At 41.0% G+C, this 17,087-nt stretch overlaps 1 protein-coding gene across 4 annotated transcripts in view; it reads left to right on the top strand.

The window, feature by feature from the left end:
* Positions 1-17,087, top strand: part of HELZ (helicase with zinc finger) — a 162,834-nt gene that overhangs the window by 27,977 nt on the left and 117,770 nt on the right. For all 4 annotated transcript variants that reach the window (XM_044247592.1, XM_044247589.1, XM_044247591.1 and 1 more), the window contains 3 exons: positions 2,275-2,502; positions 5,078-5,114; positions 16,279-16,403. In XM_044247592.1, coding sequence (XP_044103527.1) covers positions 2,293-2,502; positions 5,078-5,114; positions 16,279-16,403 — 372 coding nt within the window. In that variant the 5' untranslated portion in view covers positions 2,275-2,292. The remainder of the gene's footprint in view (positions 1-2,274; positions 2,503-5,077; positions 5,115-16,278; positions 16,404-17,087) is intronic.

Here is a 17,087-nt window from a genome sequence, read left to right as displayed (position 1 = left end):
TAAAATATCCTGTAATTTTAAAACCATGCTTTGGCATTTTTTTACTTAAAATTTCAAACGGAGGAAAGTAGAGAATATTGTATCCCAGGTGCATACCGGTCATTTTAACAAATGTTAACAAAGGCTGAAGTCCTTTTTGACTCTTTCTTGGTCCATTCCTCGGAAATTTCTACATTTTTTGACATACAGGTATCTCGAAGTTGAAGGGGCCCGGACCTCTGTGATGTCTGTCCTCCTGCCTCACTTGCTGCACCACTGTGTTTTGGGGGCCCATCCGCAGGTGTCTCCCCTCGGCTTTTGCTGCAGCGCAGAAGCAGCATGGGGCTGAGGAACAGCTGGGAGAGCGCGGGGCCAGGTGGTCATCAGGGCTGGAGAGGCCAGGAAGGAGCGTACGTGTGGGCTGGAGAGAGACGAGAGGGACAGAGAAGTCCCTGGGGCCAGTTGGTAAGGTGAAGGTAGGGCGGAGCAGGAGAGCGAGTAGGGGGGAAGCGGGCAAGAACAGCAATCTGCATGCTTGATGGAGTTGGTGGCTAGAGGTCAGCCAGACCGACCCTTGGAAACAGTATCGTGATTGTGGGGTCACAGGATTTTAGGTCTTGTCTGCCTGGCTTTTGTGCTCTTGCTGTGTGAGTGGTCCAGCCAGGGAGAGGCTGCACTTGAACCCTCAGTCTGTCTTCCTTGGGCTGCCTCCTAGTGATCCCTTATCAGTGGCAGTGCCTGCCAGTTCTTCACACGACTTCTATATGAGAGTCCTTCCTGCCTTAATTATTTTTATTTTTATTTTTAAAGATTTATTTAGTTGAGGGGGTAGCCAGAGAGAGGGAGAGAGAGAGCCTTAAGCAGGCTCTGCACTCAGTGCAGAGCCTGACACGGGGCTTCATCTCACGACCCTGAAATTACAACCTGAGTTGAAACCAAGAGCTGGACGCTTAACTGTGCCACCCAGGCACCCCAGATTCTTTCCTTATTTAAAAATCTGTCATGCCCCATCGCCTGTGGAATAAAGCTCTCACTTCTTGCAGCACGTGAGGTCATTCATCTCTCCTCCTCCTCTTTCCCTGACGCAGCTGGAGTTTAAGTCACATAGTTTCTCCTCTAGTCATTTCACTCGAACTCTTCTCTCTGAAGATCCCACATATACTTTTCCTATCATCTCTGTGTGGTGAACTTCTGTTCACCTTTTGAGGCCAGCTCATGCCTTTCGGCAGATGGAATAAGTCTTTCTTGTAATTGTTCATTTGTGCTTTGCTGCTCTTGCTAGAATCGCAGTTTCTTGAAAGCGGTGATGCTGGACTCCCATCCTTGACTTCAGTGCTCTGAGCACGGGGCTTGGCCTCAGGAAATCCTTGTTGAATTAAATTAATCAGCAGTTCAAACTTGGACTTGAGCCATTTTTTTATGTTGTTGGAGAAAATCCTGCATGGTAGAGATTTCAATGCTCTGCAGTCACAGTCACAGAATTACAAGACTGAAATCGGGAGGTTTTGATTTGAAACATTTCTGTACCTTCTGGTTTAAAAAAAAAAAAAGGGACGCCTGGGTGGCTCAGTTGGTTGGACAACTGCCTTCGGCTCAGGTCAGGATCCCGGAGTCCCGGGATCGAGTCCCACATCGGGCTCCCAGCTCCATGGAGAGTCTGCTTCTTTCTCTGACCTTCTCCTTGCTCATGCTCTCTCTCACTGTCTCTCTCTCAAATAAATAAATAAAATCTTTAAAAAAAAAAAAAAGAAGCCTTCATTGTCGCACTCTGCAATATTCAAAGTCAATGTGTCATTTATCTATTTGCCTCATGTATACATTTGATGCATTGTTTGTATGATACTGACTTATGGTTGACATTTTGCTTGGATCTTGGTAAAGACTTCGTAAAATATAAAAGAGAAGTACAGATTTTGTGGCATCAGTCACCTTGCTCAGCTGCAGCTTGATCAGAAGGCGGATTCAGAGTAACTACTTAGATAATTAAACCAGCGGAGGTAGGAATGAGGTTATAATTTAGTAAGATTTTATTTCTTTTTAATTTTTATTTTTTTAAATAAAAAACTTTTTAAAAAGATTTTTATTTATTTGACAGAGAGGGAGAGCACACAAGCAGGGGGAGCTACAGGAGGAAGAGGGAGAAGCAGGCTCCCCGCCGAGCCGGGAGCCCAACGTAGGGCTCGATCCCGGGACCACGACCCGAGCTAAAGGCAGACGGCCAACCGACTGAGCCACCCAGACACCCCTTTTAGTAAGATTTTAAAACCTTCTCCAACTTGTTCTTTCTTCCTGTAGGATTTTTGTCCCTGAGTCATGGAAGACAGAAGAGCTGAGAAGTCATGTGAACAAGCGTGTGAATCACTTAAGAGGCAGGACTATGAAATGACCCTCAAGCACTGCACAGAGGCCCTCCTTTCTCTTGGCCAGTACTCCATGGCCGACTTCCCAGGGCCATGTCCACTGGAGATAGAAAGCATCAAAATTGAGAGTCTTCTTTATAGAATTGCCTCATTTTTGCAACTGGTGAGTAAACACTGTTGATAAGCCAGTTATGAACCATGTAAAAGGGACTTTTTCACAGAGTGGGGACAAGCGTTGGTCGTAATCACCTAATTCTGGGCTGAGGAGATGAGTGACCTGGCTAGTGGCTGCTGAATAATAATGCTGTTTAATTGCAACAGCAGTTTTTAAGCCTTTAACATTGTACTACTGTGTAACATTTTGGATTATTCACTCATTCAGCAAATATTTATTGAGTGTATACTTACTATGTGCTGGACACTGGTCTAGGTACTTAGTATACATTGATGAAAAAGAGAAAGATCTTCATGGTAATTTTTGTATTGGGGGACAGACAAAAAACAAGGATATTATACGTAGGTAGACATGTTAGATTATTAGAAGGTAGCACTCTGCTTGAAAAAAAAAGATGGACAGGGCAAGGGTGATTGTGGATACTAGAGTTAGGGACGGGTTGCAGTTTTAAATTGAGTGGTCAAGGTTGGTTTCACTGATCAGATGATGTGAAGGAGGTAGGGGAGTGAGCCTTGTAAAAGGTAGGGGAGGTAGGGGAGTGAGCATTACAGGCAGAGGAAATAGTTCATGCAAAGATCCTGAGGCAGAAGCCTGACTGGCATGTTTGAGAAATAGCTAGGAGGCCCGTGTGCTGGAGAAAAGTATGTAATGGGGAGAGGGTAACAGAGCTAGATCTTGTGGGGCCCTATAAGGACTTGTTTTTCTCCTACTTAAGACAGGGAGCTCTTGTGGTTTTTTATTTTTTTGTTTGTTTGTTTGTTTTTAGATTTTATTTATTTGTCAGAGGGATGAGCACTAGCGTGGGGAGTGACAGCCCAAAGGAGAAGCAGGCCCCTCACTGAGCAAGGAGCCTGATGTGGAACTCTATTCCAGGGCCCTGGGATTGTGACCTGAGCCAAAAGCAGATGCTTAAGTGACTGAGCCACCCAGACATCTCTCTTGTGGTTTTGATTAGAGGATTTTGATTAGAGGAGTGGTATAATCTGATTTGGCAGGAATTCTTTGGCTTTTGTTTTGAGAATAGGCTATAGAGGGGTAAGTGTAAGGGCAGGGGGACTAGTTTAGAGGCTGTTGGAATAATCCAGGCCAGAGATGATAGTGACTCAGACAAAATGGTGGCAGTGGATTGAGAAGTGCGTTGGTTCTGGTTCTGAGATGAAGATAGAGCTAGTAAGATTTCTTAATACATGAATGGAGGGAGTGAGAGAAAGGGAGCACAGTTTCCTTACATCAGTGTTGTTTTGTCTGAGCAATTGGAAAGTGGGTTTTCTTCAATTGCGATGACAAGGCTGAAGATGGGGAGTTTTGCTGGCGAAAATGGGAGCTCAGTGTTGGACCTACTGAGTCGGAGATGTCATTTAGATATGTAGCCGGAGATGTTGAGTAAGTGGTCAAATAGCAGGTGTGGATTTTGGCAGAGAGGTCTGGGTCAAAGACACTGACTTCAGAGTTGGTGGCCAGTGGGTGATATGTATGTAAAGTCTTGAGCCTGGGTGAGATCACCAAGGGAACGCATGTACACAGAGAAGAGGAGAGGACTGAGGACTTAGGTCTGCGTGTTAGGACGTTGGGGAGAAGAGGAGGGACCAGCAGAGCAGCCTGAAGGGTAACCCTTGGTGGAAGGGGAAGCTAAGGGAGGATGGTGTCTGGTAGCCACGTGAGGAAAGTGGATCCAAGTAAGGGAGTGTTGAGCAGTGTCGGTCGCTGTGGATGGGTAGTGAGAGTTGAGAGTTGGCTGGGATGTGACAGTGTACCTGACCGGGGACATGGAAATGTCGTGTGTGTCTAACTGGATACGGTTCAGGTCACTGGAGACCTCCATGAGAGCAGCTTCCATGGAATGGTGGGGGAACGTCTGACTAAAGAAAGTTTAAGACCGAGTCACGGGGAAGGACTTGCAATACATGAGTAAGACAGTTCTTGAGTTTTGTCCCAAAGGGGCACAAAAAGTGGGAGTGGTAGCTGGTGGGAGAAGTGAAGTCAGGAGAAGGATTTTTTTTTTTAAAAGATGGGTTGAAATAGCACTGTGTTTGTTTCTAGGGCTGAACCAATAGAAAGCAAAAAAGCCAGTGATGTAGGAGAAATAGAGACAGCTTGCCAGAGTGATGTTCCTTGAGTGGGCCATAGAGCAGGTATGCGCAAGTGGAATGATAGGTTCGAGAAAGGAGACCTGGATGGCTTGTCTGGTGACAGAGGGAAGCAGTGTGCTGGGAAGCAGGAAGACCTGGTGTGACAGTTCATGGAGGTTCTCGTCTCATGGCTTCGGTTTTCTCAGTGAAGACTTGAGCTGAGGGTGATCATGAAGGAGGAGGTTCTGGTGATGTGGAGCTAGAGAAAGTGAGAAGTCGCAGTGAGTAAATGGACGGGGAAGTGCGTTACAACGTTTATTTGTAGAGTGCTATGTAAACCTCAGAGAGCACATGACTTGGTTTTGCTCTGTGAATGTTACATTTGAAACATTAATAATTAAACTTTGAAACAAAGCTGAGCTTTTTTTTGGATAAAACCTGTGTTAAGCAGCCCTTGAACTACTTAATTTTATCTTGTATCTTTTATTTTGCAGAAAAACTATGGGCAAGCTGATGAAGATTGTAGGCATGGTATGTTTAAAAATGGGACTGTTTTCTACTTTGAGTATTTTGAGTTACTTAAATTGAGCATTGTTTGAGATTTGATTTTTTATATGCTAATTTCAAGAGAGATTGTAATATTTTAAACACTCCGCCTTACTGTGGTGCCTACTAATTCTGGATGACAATTTCCTTGCCTTGATGGATATACACTCGAATATTGTTCCTAGTTATGAGTGGGAACATTGATAGTGTCCTTTTCAAGTTTGTGTATTTTCAGTCAATAAGAGCCAAATTTTAAAACTGTTAACACACATCAATTAAATGTCAAGCTTGGATAAATTGAAATACTTGCCTGTCCCTCCTAAAATGTGTTTTTCCCTTCAGTAGAAAATTTCCCTTAGAGAGGAGAGACTAAGTAGGGTGCTCCTTGTGCTTTTTTCCTGTTTTCTTTGGGCAAGAAATTAATTAAAAAGATTTTTACTCTTTGGGTACTCATAGGATGGGAATCCTTTTCTTCGTAATTGCTGCCAGTTCACTGGAGTGAATCACGAGGAGTGAGTGGGAGAAGGGGTTGAGCGTACATGCTCACACATCCTTGGTGGGATTTTTTGCACAGCTCAGTGATTTGAGTAATGTAATATTTCAGTTATCCAGAATTTGGGGGAGGGGTGCTGAGTTAAACGGAAGTTAAGCTTTTTATTATGCTTTTGTATCAGAACTTTTAAAAGTATTAACTGTTTTTTTTGTAAACTTTAAAGAACTATCTTACTCCTTTGGCATGTTGGATATAATTTAACCGTTCATTTAAGAATGTGAACCTCCTTTAATAAAGTCTTTACTACCGTGGACATTTAAAGTTACCAACAAGCCAGATAATAAGAAGTCAGATGATAACAGAGGACTATGAAGAAGGGAACCCTCTCTCTCCCCTTTTTACCCCGTCTGAAGAGGTCGTTGTTACTAGTTTGCTCTATCTTTAGTACTTTTCTCTATAGTGACAAGCGTAAATACTTAAATAATGTAGATACAGGGTTTCCTTTAAAAATTAAAAAAGATATATGTGATGAATACAAAGCATATTTCCTACATGTCTACAGATCATGGGTATCTTTCTAAGTTCCACTTGCCGCTTAATATTCCATATGATAAATGTTTCATATTTACTCAGAAATTCTCCCATTGGTGGGCATTCAGCTGGTTCTAGTTTTCTAGGTTGTTCATTGTGATTCATCCTGTAATGAACACATATTCTTTCTTACTGTTGTTTGTTTCTGTAGGACAGTCTTAAAAGTTGAATGTCTGGGCGAGGAGGTTTGTTTTTTTTTTTTTAAAGATGAATTTAGGAGTGCCTGGGTGGCTCAGTGGGTTAAGCATCTGCCTTCGGCTCAGGTCATGATCCCAGGGTCCTGGGATCGAGCCCCGCATTGGGCTCCCTGCTCAGTGGTGAGTCTGCTTCCCTCTCTCTGCCTACTGCTCCCCCTGCTTGTGCTCCTCTCTCAGACTAAATAAATTAAAAATAATTTAAAAAACAATTTTTAATAAATTAAAAAACAAACCTCAAAAAAAAAAAAAGAGATACAGGGGTGGCTGGGTGGCTCAGTGGGTTAAGCCGCTGCCTTCGGCTCAGGTCATGATCTGGGGTCCTGGGATCGAGCCCCGCATCGGGCTCTCTGCTCAGCTGGGAGGCTGCTTCCTCCTCTCTCTCTCTTTGCCTCTCTGCTTACTTGTGATCTCTGTCTGTCAAATAAATAAATAAATCTTAAAAAAAAAAAAAAGATACATTTATTTTTAGAGGGAGGGGGCTTGGGAGGTGGGTAGGGGCTGGGTTAGTGGGAGAGGGACAGAGAGTCTCAAGCAGAGTTTCTGTTGAGCATGGAGCCTGCCCTGAGATCGTGACCTGAGCCAAAATCAAGGGTTGGGCACTTAACTGACTTCACCACCCAGGCGCCTCTGGGTGAACGAGTTTTAAAAGTTGGATATCTGGGTTAAAATTATGTGCTTATAAGTTTTTTTTTTAATTTTTTAAAGATTTTATTTACTTAATTGACAGCGACAGAGAGAGAGAGAGAGAGGAGAGGAGAAAGGAGAGAGAGAGAACGCACAGGCAGGGGAGCAGCAGAAGCAGGCTCCATGCTGAGCAGGGAGCCTGACACAGGGCTCGATCCCAGGACCCTGGGACCTGAGTGGAAGGCAGCCGCTTATCCCACTGAGCCACCCAGGTGTCCCAATAAATGCTAAGAGTTTTAATAGACATTGTCAGATTTGTTTCTGATGCATACACGCTGCAGCAGTATCTGAGGATGCCTGCGTCCATGACCTCAGTAACACTGGAACCCATCAGTCTTGACATTCTGCTAGTCTCATGTGTTAAAAACAGAGTCTCTTTTCTTTAATTTTCACTCCCTTGAGTAGTGAGGTTGGAACAGTCTTCTCATTTTGGAGGCATACAAAGTCCCAGAAGGTTAAATGACTTCTGAAAAATCACAGAAGAGTAATTGCTATTAGCGAAGGAGCATATGGGAAATTTTTCTGTTGTTTTATTTAGCATTTTGAAGTTAGATACTATTTTACAACTACTGAATTCCTAAAATAAATGTTTAGCCAGGAAACATGGATATGTTTATTACCTATGTTGTGATGATAGTAACATGTGTAGACATATGTGCAGTTGCCAAATTTATACATCAGTTATATGCAGTGTTTTGTATACCAATTATACCTCTATAATGTTGGGGGAAAAAAAGTATAACCAATGTCTAGGATAAAGTTGTAATGAAATGAGTATACTCTTGTATTTGTGGAGTGTGAGGGAGAATGCAGCTTGGTAATATGTTTATACCTTTGACCCACTAATTTCATTTCTGGGATGCTATCCCAAGTAAATAATCCAAAAGAAGGAAGAAATTGTGTGTGGAATGGTGTTCATTGCAGTGCTGTGTGAAAGTGAAAAATCAGTTGGCTTCCAGTAAGGGAGGACATCTTTAATTAAATTCTGTGCATTCCTTGTTACCATTTAGGTGATATGGAAGAACATGGAAAATGCTTACTTTCATGTAAAAGCAGTGTATATAAAGTTGTTTATTTGAAACAGATACTTGGGAATATTGGCCAAGTTTATATATATGTATTGCTAGTTGTAGAGTTCTGCTATTAGAGATGAATTTTTTTTTTCCTTTTCAACTTTTGGTAATCTTACTTAAGAGAAAATACCATGGTTAGGCAGTGAGTTAGTAATAAAAAGCAAGTCAAGAATCTCAGGCTGGGGCATCTGGGTGGCTCATTTGGTTGAGCGGCTGCCTTCAGCTCAGTCATGATCCTAGAGTCCCGGGATCAAGTTCCACATCGGATTCCCTGCTTGGCAGGGGGTGTGCTTCTCCCTCTAACCTTACCCCTCTCATGCTCTCTCTCTCTCTCTCTCTCAGATAAGTAAATAAAATCTTAAAAAAAAGAAAAAGAATCTCAGTCTTTTAGGTATGACACGGCTTTGTAATGCTGGAGAGCTCCGGACTAGCTCCTGTCCTACTGGCCCCAACTCTGTGCTTCCCTTTTCTACCGTCTTGTGTTGATGTCTGTTCGCTTCCTGTCAGGCTGTCAGTTTGCATTCCTTGCAGCTCTCAACATGCCTCATTGTAGCTACCTTTTCCCTCATTTCTGTTTGCTGCTTTGACTTTTCTGATTTCACTTTCTCAGGCAGGGTTAGGAAATCAGCCAGCCAGTATTTGTTACAGAGTTTAAAAATCTTAAAAGTTTTTTGTTATGAAGAAATTAAAATATTTTCCCATTCATATTCTCAAAACTTAAATTGTAAGATTTTACTATGTTAATTTTTTTCTGAGATATTTGAAAATAATGACAGACATCATATTTACCCCTAAATATGTTAGTATCATCTCCAAAAGTAAGACCATAATTGTATAATCACAATTTTATTATTAACCAAATAAAATTGACAGTGATTCTCTAATACTACCTTAAGCCCAGTCTATAATCACATTTACTTGGGTTGTCCCTGAAATGTTTTTTTATGGCTGATTTTTTTCAAGCCAGAAATTAATTAGAATCATAAAATAATAAAGTTGGACTTTTACTTCAAAAAGAGTAAATAGACTCTGAGTAAGGACATGAGGGTATCTTAAAAACTAACTATGTAGGTTTTGAATTCACGGACCTTAGTTCCGAGTTTGGTGTTGTGCTGTAGAGAGTGACAGTTGCCACCCTTGTGAGCACTGGATAAATGAGGTAGGCAAGTCTGTTTCCATTATCTGGACATAAGTTGTGTTTGGTGTAACAGGATGCCTGTGAAATATTGATTATATAGGAAACTTACAGTTTTTACATTAACAAAATAGAATGATACTGTATTTTAACTAACTGGAATTAAAATTAAGACTTAAAAAGAACCAAAATAGGGACGCCTGGGTGGCTCAGTTGGTTAAGCCACTGCCTTTGGCTCAGGTCATGATCCCAGGGTCCTGGGATCGAGTCCCACATTGGGCTCCTTGTCCAGGAGGGAGCCTGCTTCTGTCTCTACCTCTGCCTGCCACTCTGCCTGCTTGTGCTCTCTCTCTGACAAATAAATAAATAAAATCTTAAAAAAAAATTAAAAAAAGAACCAAAATAGAATGAAATAAATGGCAAAAGTGAAATCAAAAGAAAATATTATCGACCAAAATTATGCTACAAATTCTGTCATCATAAACATCAATGAATGTTTTTCATAAGGCTGCCAGATTTTTAAACCCTAGCTGAGAATGTTATTACTGTTTTTTAAGTACTCTCTATATCCAGTGTGGGGCTCAAACTGGCAACTGTCAAGTCAAGATTTGCCTGCTCTACTGACTGAGCCAGCCAGGTGCCTGGTTATTAATTTTTTTTAATTGATGTGGAGTTGATGCACAGTATTATGTCAGTTTCAGGTGTATATAGCACAGTTCTGTACTGTGCTGACCACAAGTGTAGCCCCCATCTGTCACCATACAACGCTATTAGAGTTCCATTGGCAATATTCCCTGTGCTGTACCTTTATCCCCATGACTTATTCATTCCATAGCTGGAAAGCTGTAGTGTCGCTCCCATACCCCTTCACCTGTTTTGCCCATCGCCTCTCACCCCCCAATCCTCTGGCAACCATCAGTTTGTACTCTGTATTTATGGGTCTGTTTCTGCTTTTGTATATTTGTTTTTATTTATTTATTTATTTATTTATTTATTTTTAAAGATTTTATTTATTTATTTGACAGAAAGAGACACGGGGAGAGAGGGAACACAAGCAGGGGGAGTGGGAGAGGGAGAAACAGACTTCCCGCCAAGTGGAGAGCCCGATGGGGGGCTGGATCCCAGGACTCTGGGATCATGACCTGAACCGAAGGTAGCTGCTTAATGCGTGAGCCACGCAGGTGTCCCTTGCTTTGTTTTTTAGATTCCACATAAAAGTGACATCATATGGTGTTTGTCTTTCTATGATTCATTTCACTTAGCATAATGCCGTCTGGGTCCATCCAGGTTGGCGCGAATGGCAAGCTCTCATTCTTTCTTATGGCCAAGTAATATTCCATTGTGTGTGTGTGTTTGTGTGAGTTTGTATGCATGCGCACATGGCATCTTTTTTTTTTTTTAAACATTTTATTTATTTTAGAATGAGAGAGCACATGCGAATGAGAGAGGAGAGAGGGGCAGAAGGAGAGAAAGAGGGAAAGAATCTTGATGCGGGGCTCAATCTCATGACCCTCAAATCAGGACCTGAGCTGAAATCAAGAGGCAGACACTTAATGGACTGAGCCGCCTACGTGTCCTTGTACTACATCATCATCATCACCATTGTCATCATCATCATCTTTTTTTTAAAGATCTTATTTATTTGAGAGAGAGAGAGAACAAGTGGAGGGGAGAAAGGCAGAGACAGAGGGAGAGGGAGAAACAGGCTCCCCACTGAGCACGGAGTCCAGCATGGGGCCTGACCCAAGGATCCGGAGATCATGACTTGAGCCAAAGCCAGATGCCCAACCAGCTGAGCCACCCAGGCATCTCTGTACTGCATCATCTTAATCTTTTTTTTTTTTTTTTTTAAAGATTTTATGTATTTGATAGAAAAAGCACAAGCAGGGGGAACGGCAGGCAGGGGGAGAGGGAGAAGCAGGCTCCCTGATGATCAGGGATCCCAGTGCGGGGCTCAATCTTAGGACCCTGAGATCATCACCGGAGGTGAAGGCAGTTGCTTAACCCACCGAGCCACTCAGGTGCCCCTGCATCAACTTAATCTATTGTTCCATCAGTGGACACTTCGGTTGCTTCCTTATCTTGGCTATTGTAAAGAATGCTGCAGTAAACATAGGAGGACATATATTTTTTCAAATTAGTGTTTTTGTTTTCTTTGGGTAAATAGTCAGTAGTGGAATTACTGGATTGTTCGGTATTTCTTAATTTTTTAAAAAATGATCTTACTAATTTGTCAGAGTATGTGTGCATGTGTGCACAGGCAGAGGGAGCGGCACGTAGAAGGAGAAGCGGGCTTCGCACCAAGCAGGGAGCCCAGTGCGGGACCCGATCCCAGGACCCAGGATCATGACCTGAGCTGAAGGCAGTGGCTTAACCCACAGAGCCACCCCGGCGTCCCTGTTTCTTCATTTTTTGAGAAACGTCCACACTGTTTTCCTACAGTGGCTGCACTGATCTCCATTTGTACCAACAGTGCACAAGGTTTCCTTTTTCTCCACATCCTCATCAACATTTACTATTTTTTGTCTTTTTGATTGTAGCCATTCTCATAGGTATGAGGTGGTATTTCACTGCAGTTTTGATTTGCATTTCCGTGATGATTAGTGATATCGAACATCTTTTCATGTGTCTGTTGCCCATCTTTATGTCTTCTTTGGAAAAATGTCTATTCAGGTCCTCTGCCCATTTTTTATTTTATTTTTAAAGATTTTATTTATTTTTTTGTCAGAGAAAGAGAGAGAGAGTACACAACCAGAGGGAGAAGCAGGCTCCCCACTGAGCAAGGAGCCTGATGCAGGACTCGATCCCAGGACCCTTGGATCGTGACCTGAGCTAAAGGCGGATGCTTAACTGACTGAGCCACCCAGGCGTCCCCTCTGCCTGTATTTTAATCAAATTGTTTATTTTCTTGGTGTTGAGTTATATAAGTTCTTCTTATATTTTGGGTATCAACCCCTTTTTGGGCATATTATTTGCAAATATCTTTTCCCATTGTAGTTTGCCTTTTTGTTTTGTTGATGGTTTCCCTTGCTGCAAAAGCTTTTTATCTCGGTGTAGTCCCAGTAGTTTATTTTTACTGAGGCATATCTGGAAAAATGTTGCTAAGGCCAGTGTCAAAGAGATTACTGCCTGTGTTTTCTTCCAAAAGTTTTGTGGTTTCAATTCTTGCATTTAGGTACTTAATCCATTTTGAGTTTCTTTTTGTGTCTGGTGCAAGAAAGTGGTCCAGTTTCGTTCTTGTGCATGTAGCTGTCCAGTTTTCCCAACACCATTTATTGAAGAGACCATGTTTTCCCCATTGTATATTCTTGCCTCCTTTGTTGTAGATTGAAAGTTTTGGGAAAATACTTGATTAGGCTGGCTTAGCTTTTCTTTCTTTTTTTAAGATTTATTTATTTATTATATATATATAGAGAGAGAGCGCGGGGAAGTAGGGGCAGAGGGAGAGAATCCTCGATTAAACTCCTCGCCGAGCACAGAGCCTGACTCAGGATTCAGTCCCAGGACCCTGAGATCATGACCTGAGCTGAAACCCGGAGTTGTACACCCAACTGACTGAGCCATCAAGTCGCCCCTGCTTAGCTTTTCAGTGAAAGATTTTAGAGATAACTAAGGACTTGTTGAAAGAAATCATCTACTCTAGTGATGTGACTGAAAAGATACAGTTAGACTCAACATTTATTGTATTTAAGCCTTATTTTAAATCACCTTTCTCATTGCATGTAATTCTTTACAAGTAAAAGGAATTACATTTTAATTTTCGATTGTCTCCTTTTGATAGCCAGAGGCTATTGGACCCTAAGAGAGGCTATTTTGTTGAAATAGTTGAATGAATATTCCTTGAATATTACACATTTCAAGTAAGACATATACAAAAACTGAAGAATGAGAAGGGATGGAGACCTGACTGTAATAACAGAGGTGAGGTGTTCGGTCTCCTCCTTAGTAACTCCCAGTAGGCAGGAAGGAGCTGTTCAGTTTGGGAATACTTGTGTGCTCACAGTAAAATCTCGCAGAGTTGGTGGGAAGAGAATTTTACAATGCAAGGCATTGTAACATATTTACAGTGCTCATGATTAGATTATATTTTTAGTGTCCTCTCTTTCGGCAAGTTCATTATTTGAGCTAAGGCAAGTTTAATAATACACAAGACTATCCTTTATTTTCTTTCAAGTTTTTTCAAGATATTACAGATAATGACCAACTAGATTGGCAATATCACAGTTTAATTTTGTTACATGATGCAGTAGCAGGAGAGCTTTTTATCTATAATTGTTGACTATATTTTGGTGATAATTCTTCATGTGGGATCCTGTAAGACAAACGGAATTGCATTTTAGGGCAACAGTTGGCAAAAAGTAAGTCAGTACTGATTTTTGTCTAAAAAAGGGAAAGAGAGAAAAAGTAGAAATATAATTTTGACAAATATTGAGGCCTTCAGACATCAGTATAATGCAGGAACTTTTGCAGAATGAAATTTGGCAAATACCTTGTACAAAACCAAAGATCTGCGAAAGGTGTTTGTAACTATGGTGTGATTTAATACTCTTTAAATATGACACAATTTCCCGATTTTGAAATATTCTTAGTTTTTTTTTTTTTCTGTGAAACATTCTTTAATGCTTGACAGCTGGTTTCTTAATAGTGCAATTACTGAAAAGGAATTAGAGTATTTCCTTGGCAGTTCTCAATACTGCTGAATGATTTTTAGAAGGGGAAGTTAAGCAGGGAACTTCTGTGACGAGACTGTGCTAGATACTTACATATGTAATTAACACAATTAATCTTTACCACAACCTTCCTAGGTAGCTTCTGTCCCTTCCATTTTATAGGGGAGGAAGCAGTTTTAGCCGAAGTAAGTAGTCCTGCCCTTAGTAGGACTATTGTTTCTTCTTCAAAGCATTTTATTATTCGATCCTTGCAACATATTTATGTGTGTTTCTGTTTTATAGATGACCGCACTGAGGGCCAGAGAGATAAAGTAATTTGCCAAAGGTTGTATTTGAATAGTTTTAGGAATAGTAAGAGCCGAGGGAGATGTGGGCTTACCAGGGAATTTTATAAGATGTTCAAGACATTCTTAATGATACTGTGCTGGAGTTCATCACATACTGGAAATATCTGGGGACATTGAGTAGACCCATTATGTGGATGGAGTGAGACAACAGGTTGGCCCAAACTAAAAGTAATTGAATAAAACTGTCTTAAATACAGAAAGACTGCAACTTTCAATTCAGTAATCTGCTTCAATAGGGGATATATACATAAAGATGTTTATTGCATTGTTAGTTTCGATAGTTAAAAATTGGGATCGTTCTGGAGCCAGGGAGTAGTTAAGTAAATTGATGTATACATACTTGATGGAAAACCATATGGGCAATAAGATGAGAAACGTAAACACTCTGAGAACCATGGAAGATACTGAATGTGCTGAGGGAAAATAAAGCAGAATACAAACTGTTACATTTATATCAGTTACAATCATGTAAAAATTACACAAATATTGATGAAAATTGGAAATGAAAATGAATAAGTGAAGACAGTCTGTTTAGTTGAGTGATGAACTTATAGGGAATTTTTAGGTAGAATTTTATTAGTGTTCTTGTAATGTTATTTGTGTAATGGAAAAATTGAACAACATAACGAAAGGATGTGTTCAGTACAACCAAAATAAATACATTATGAACAGACCCAGTGGACTTTAAATATGCAGTATATTATACTGATATTTAAACATTTCCTTGGAAATAATTAGAAAAAAATGGGGGGTCCTTGGGTGGCTCAGTGGGTTAAAGCCTCTGCCTTTGGCTCAGGTCATGATCTCAGCATCCTGGATCTCTGCTCGGTGGGGAGCTTGCTTCCTCCTCTGTCTCCCTGCCTGCCTCTCTGCCTACTTGTGATCACTGTCTGTCAAATAAATAAATAAAATCTTAAAAAAAAAATGGAATTTCCAAAATATTTTCTTTTAGCAAGTTACTTTCGTGCAAAGGAAGCTCAAGTGTGTTCAAACTAAAAATAGAATCTTGGACTTAGCAGTGAAGAGGAAGATACAGATTGTTTTACTAGTTGAGCCATTAGCAGTTGCTGTGAGAAATCATCTCAAATAACATGGCATAAAAATGAGCATATTCTGTATTGTTAGAAATGTGTGCTCCTGTGATTGTATTAAATCTGCAAACACACGTAGACAATTAGGTCAGCATTTTCTGTGGCCATGTGACAATTAGGTTCTTAGTTAATCTTGCTGGTTTTGATAAAAGCTAATTCTTAGCTGCTTAGGAATACCACATGTGGAGATTTGCAGTTTCTATTCTTACGCATTTTAATGGCACTGTATCTCTTGTGTCACTGTTAAAAATGTGGAAACTTTATTCAGAAAATATCGGCGTTTTCACAGCCCTCACTTACCCAGGAATTACAGGCTGAATGGTATTTTTCACTGGAGAGAGAGGTTTTTTTAAAAGATTTTATTTTGGGGGGTGCAGTGGGGGGGTGGTAAAAAAAAAAGATTTTATTTATTTATTTGACATACAGAGATCATAAGTAGGCAGAGAGGCAGGCAGAGATGGGGTGGGGGAAGCAGGGTCCCTGCTGAGCAGAGACCCTGATGCAGGCTCGGTCCCAGGACTCTGGGATTATGACCCAAGCCGCAGGCAGAGGCTTAGCCCACTGAGCCACCCAGGCGCCCCATAGAGAGAGAGGTTTAAGATGAACTCTTGTTCCTGTGACTTTGATGTGATCCTACCTGGCTATAGGCCATGGTGGGTTAGATATGTGGATTGACCCATGTTTCTTCTTGTCTTCGCGCATATCTTGGGAACTGAGAACTGAACCGTCATAGCTTTCTACCAGTACTTGAAGTTCATTCTTTTAACGCATAAGAAATCATCTTTGTGATAGTGTGCTAATGTTATAATCAAGACAAAAATGTGCATTGAACGTTACATGGTTGATGCTGGCTATTCTTTCCTAACAGTGCTGGGAGAAGGCCTGGCCAAGGGAGATGGGGCCTTTCAGGCAGTGCTCTGCTGTATGCAGCTGAAAGGAAAGCTTCAACTGGTATCCAGCATTCTTGCCAAGTCACTGACAGGAGAGTCCCTGGTATGTTGACGAGCTCTAATTCTGAATGTGTGAAAATGGATTCATTCATGTGACTCCTTAAGCATATTGTGGGGGAGAAGTAATTAAGTTTGCATTTTTTCTCTTGCCTCTTACTATTAGAAATCTTTGATACTCATTTCTCGTCAACAAACTGATGTTGAATCATTGGGTTCTTATGGTGTGTGATAATATATATATAAGAATAACATGTACTTTTTAAAGCTTTGAAAGTATAGGATAACTAAATGATTTTCTTTAAAGATGTCATTTTATTAGAAGCTGGGAATATTTTGGGGTTTTAATTAATTAATGATTTTTTTTTTGGTGAGTAAAGCAATAGAAGTTTATTAAGTGAAGATACAGAAAAAGCTGTCAAGAGTGAGAGGAGTCCTAGGATGGCCGCCCTGTTTATTTATTTAAAAAAGATTTTATTTATTTATTTGACAGAGAGATAGGCAGAGAGGCAGGTAGCGGATGAGGGAGAGCAGGCTCTTCGATGAGCAGGGAGTCCAGTGCAGGGCTTGATCCCAGGACCCTAGGGTAACGATCTGAGCTGAAGGTAGCCGCTTAATGGACTGAGCCACCCAGGTGTCTCTGATTGCTCTATTTAATTGATTTTATAAGCAAGCTCTAGACCCAGTGTGGCACTTGAACTCAACAATCCTGAGATCAAGAGTTGTGTGA

The sequence above is a fragment of the Neovison vison genome, chromosome 5 (assembly GCF_020171115.1).
Source record: "Neovison vison isolate M4711 chromosome 5, ASM_NN_V1, whole genome shotgun sequence".
Classification (NCBI taxonomy): Eukaryota; Metazoa; Chordata; class Mammalia; order Carnivora; family Mustelidae; genus Neogale; species Neogale vison.
Note: the sequence above shows the minus strand (reverse complement) of the source record. Positions and strands in the feature narration are given on the sequence as shown.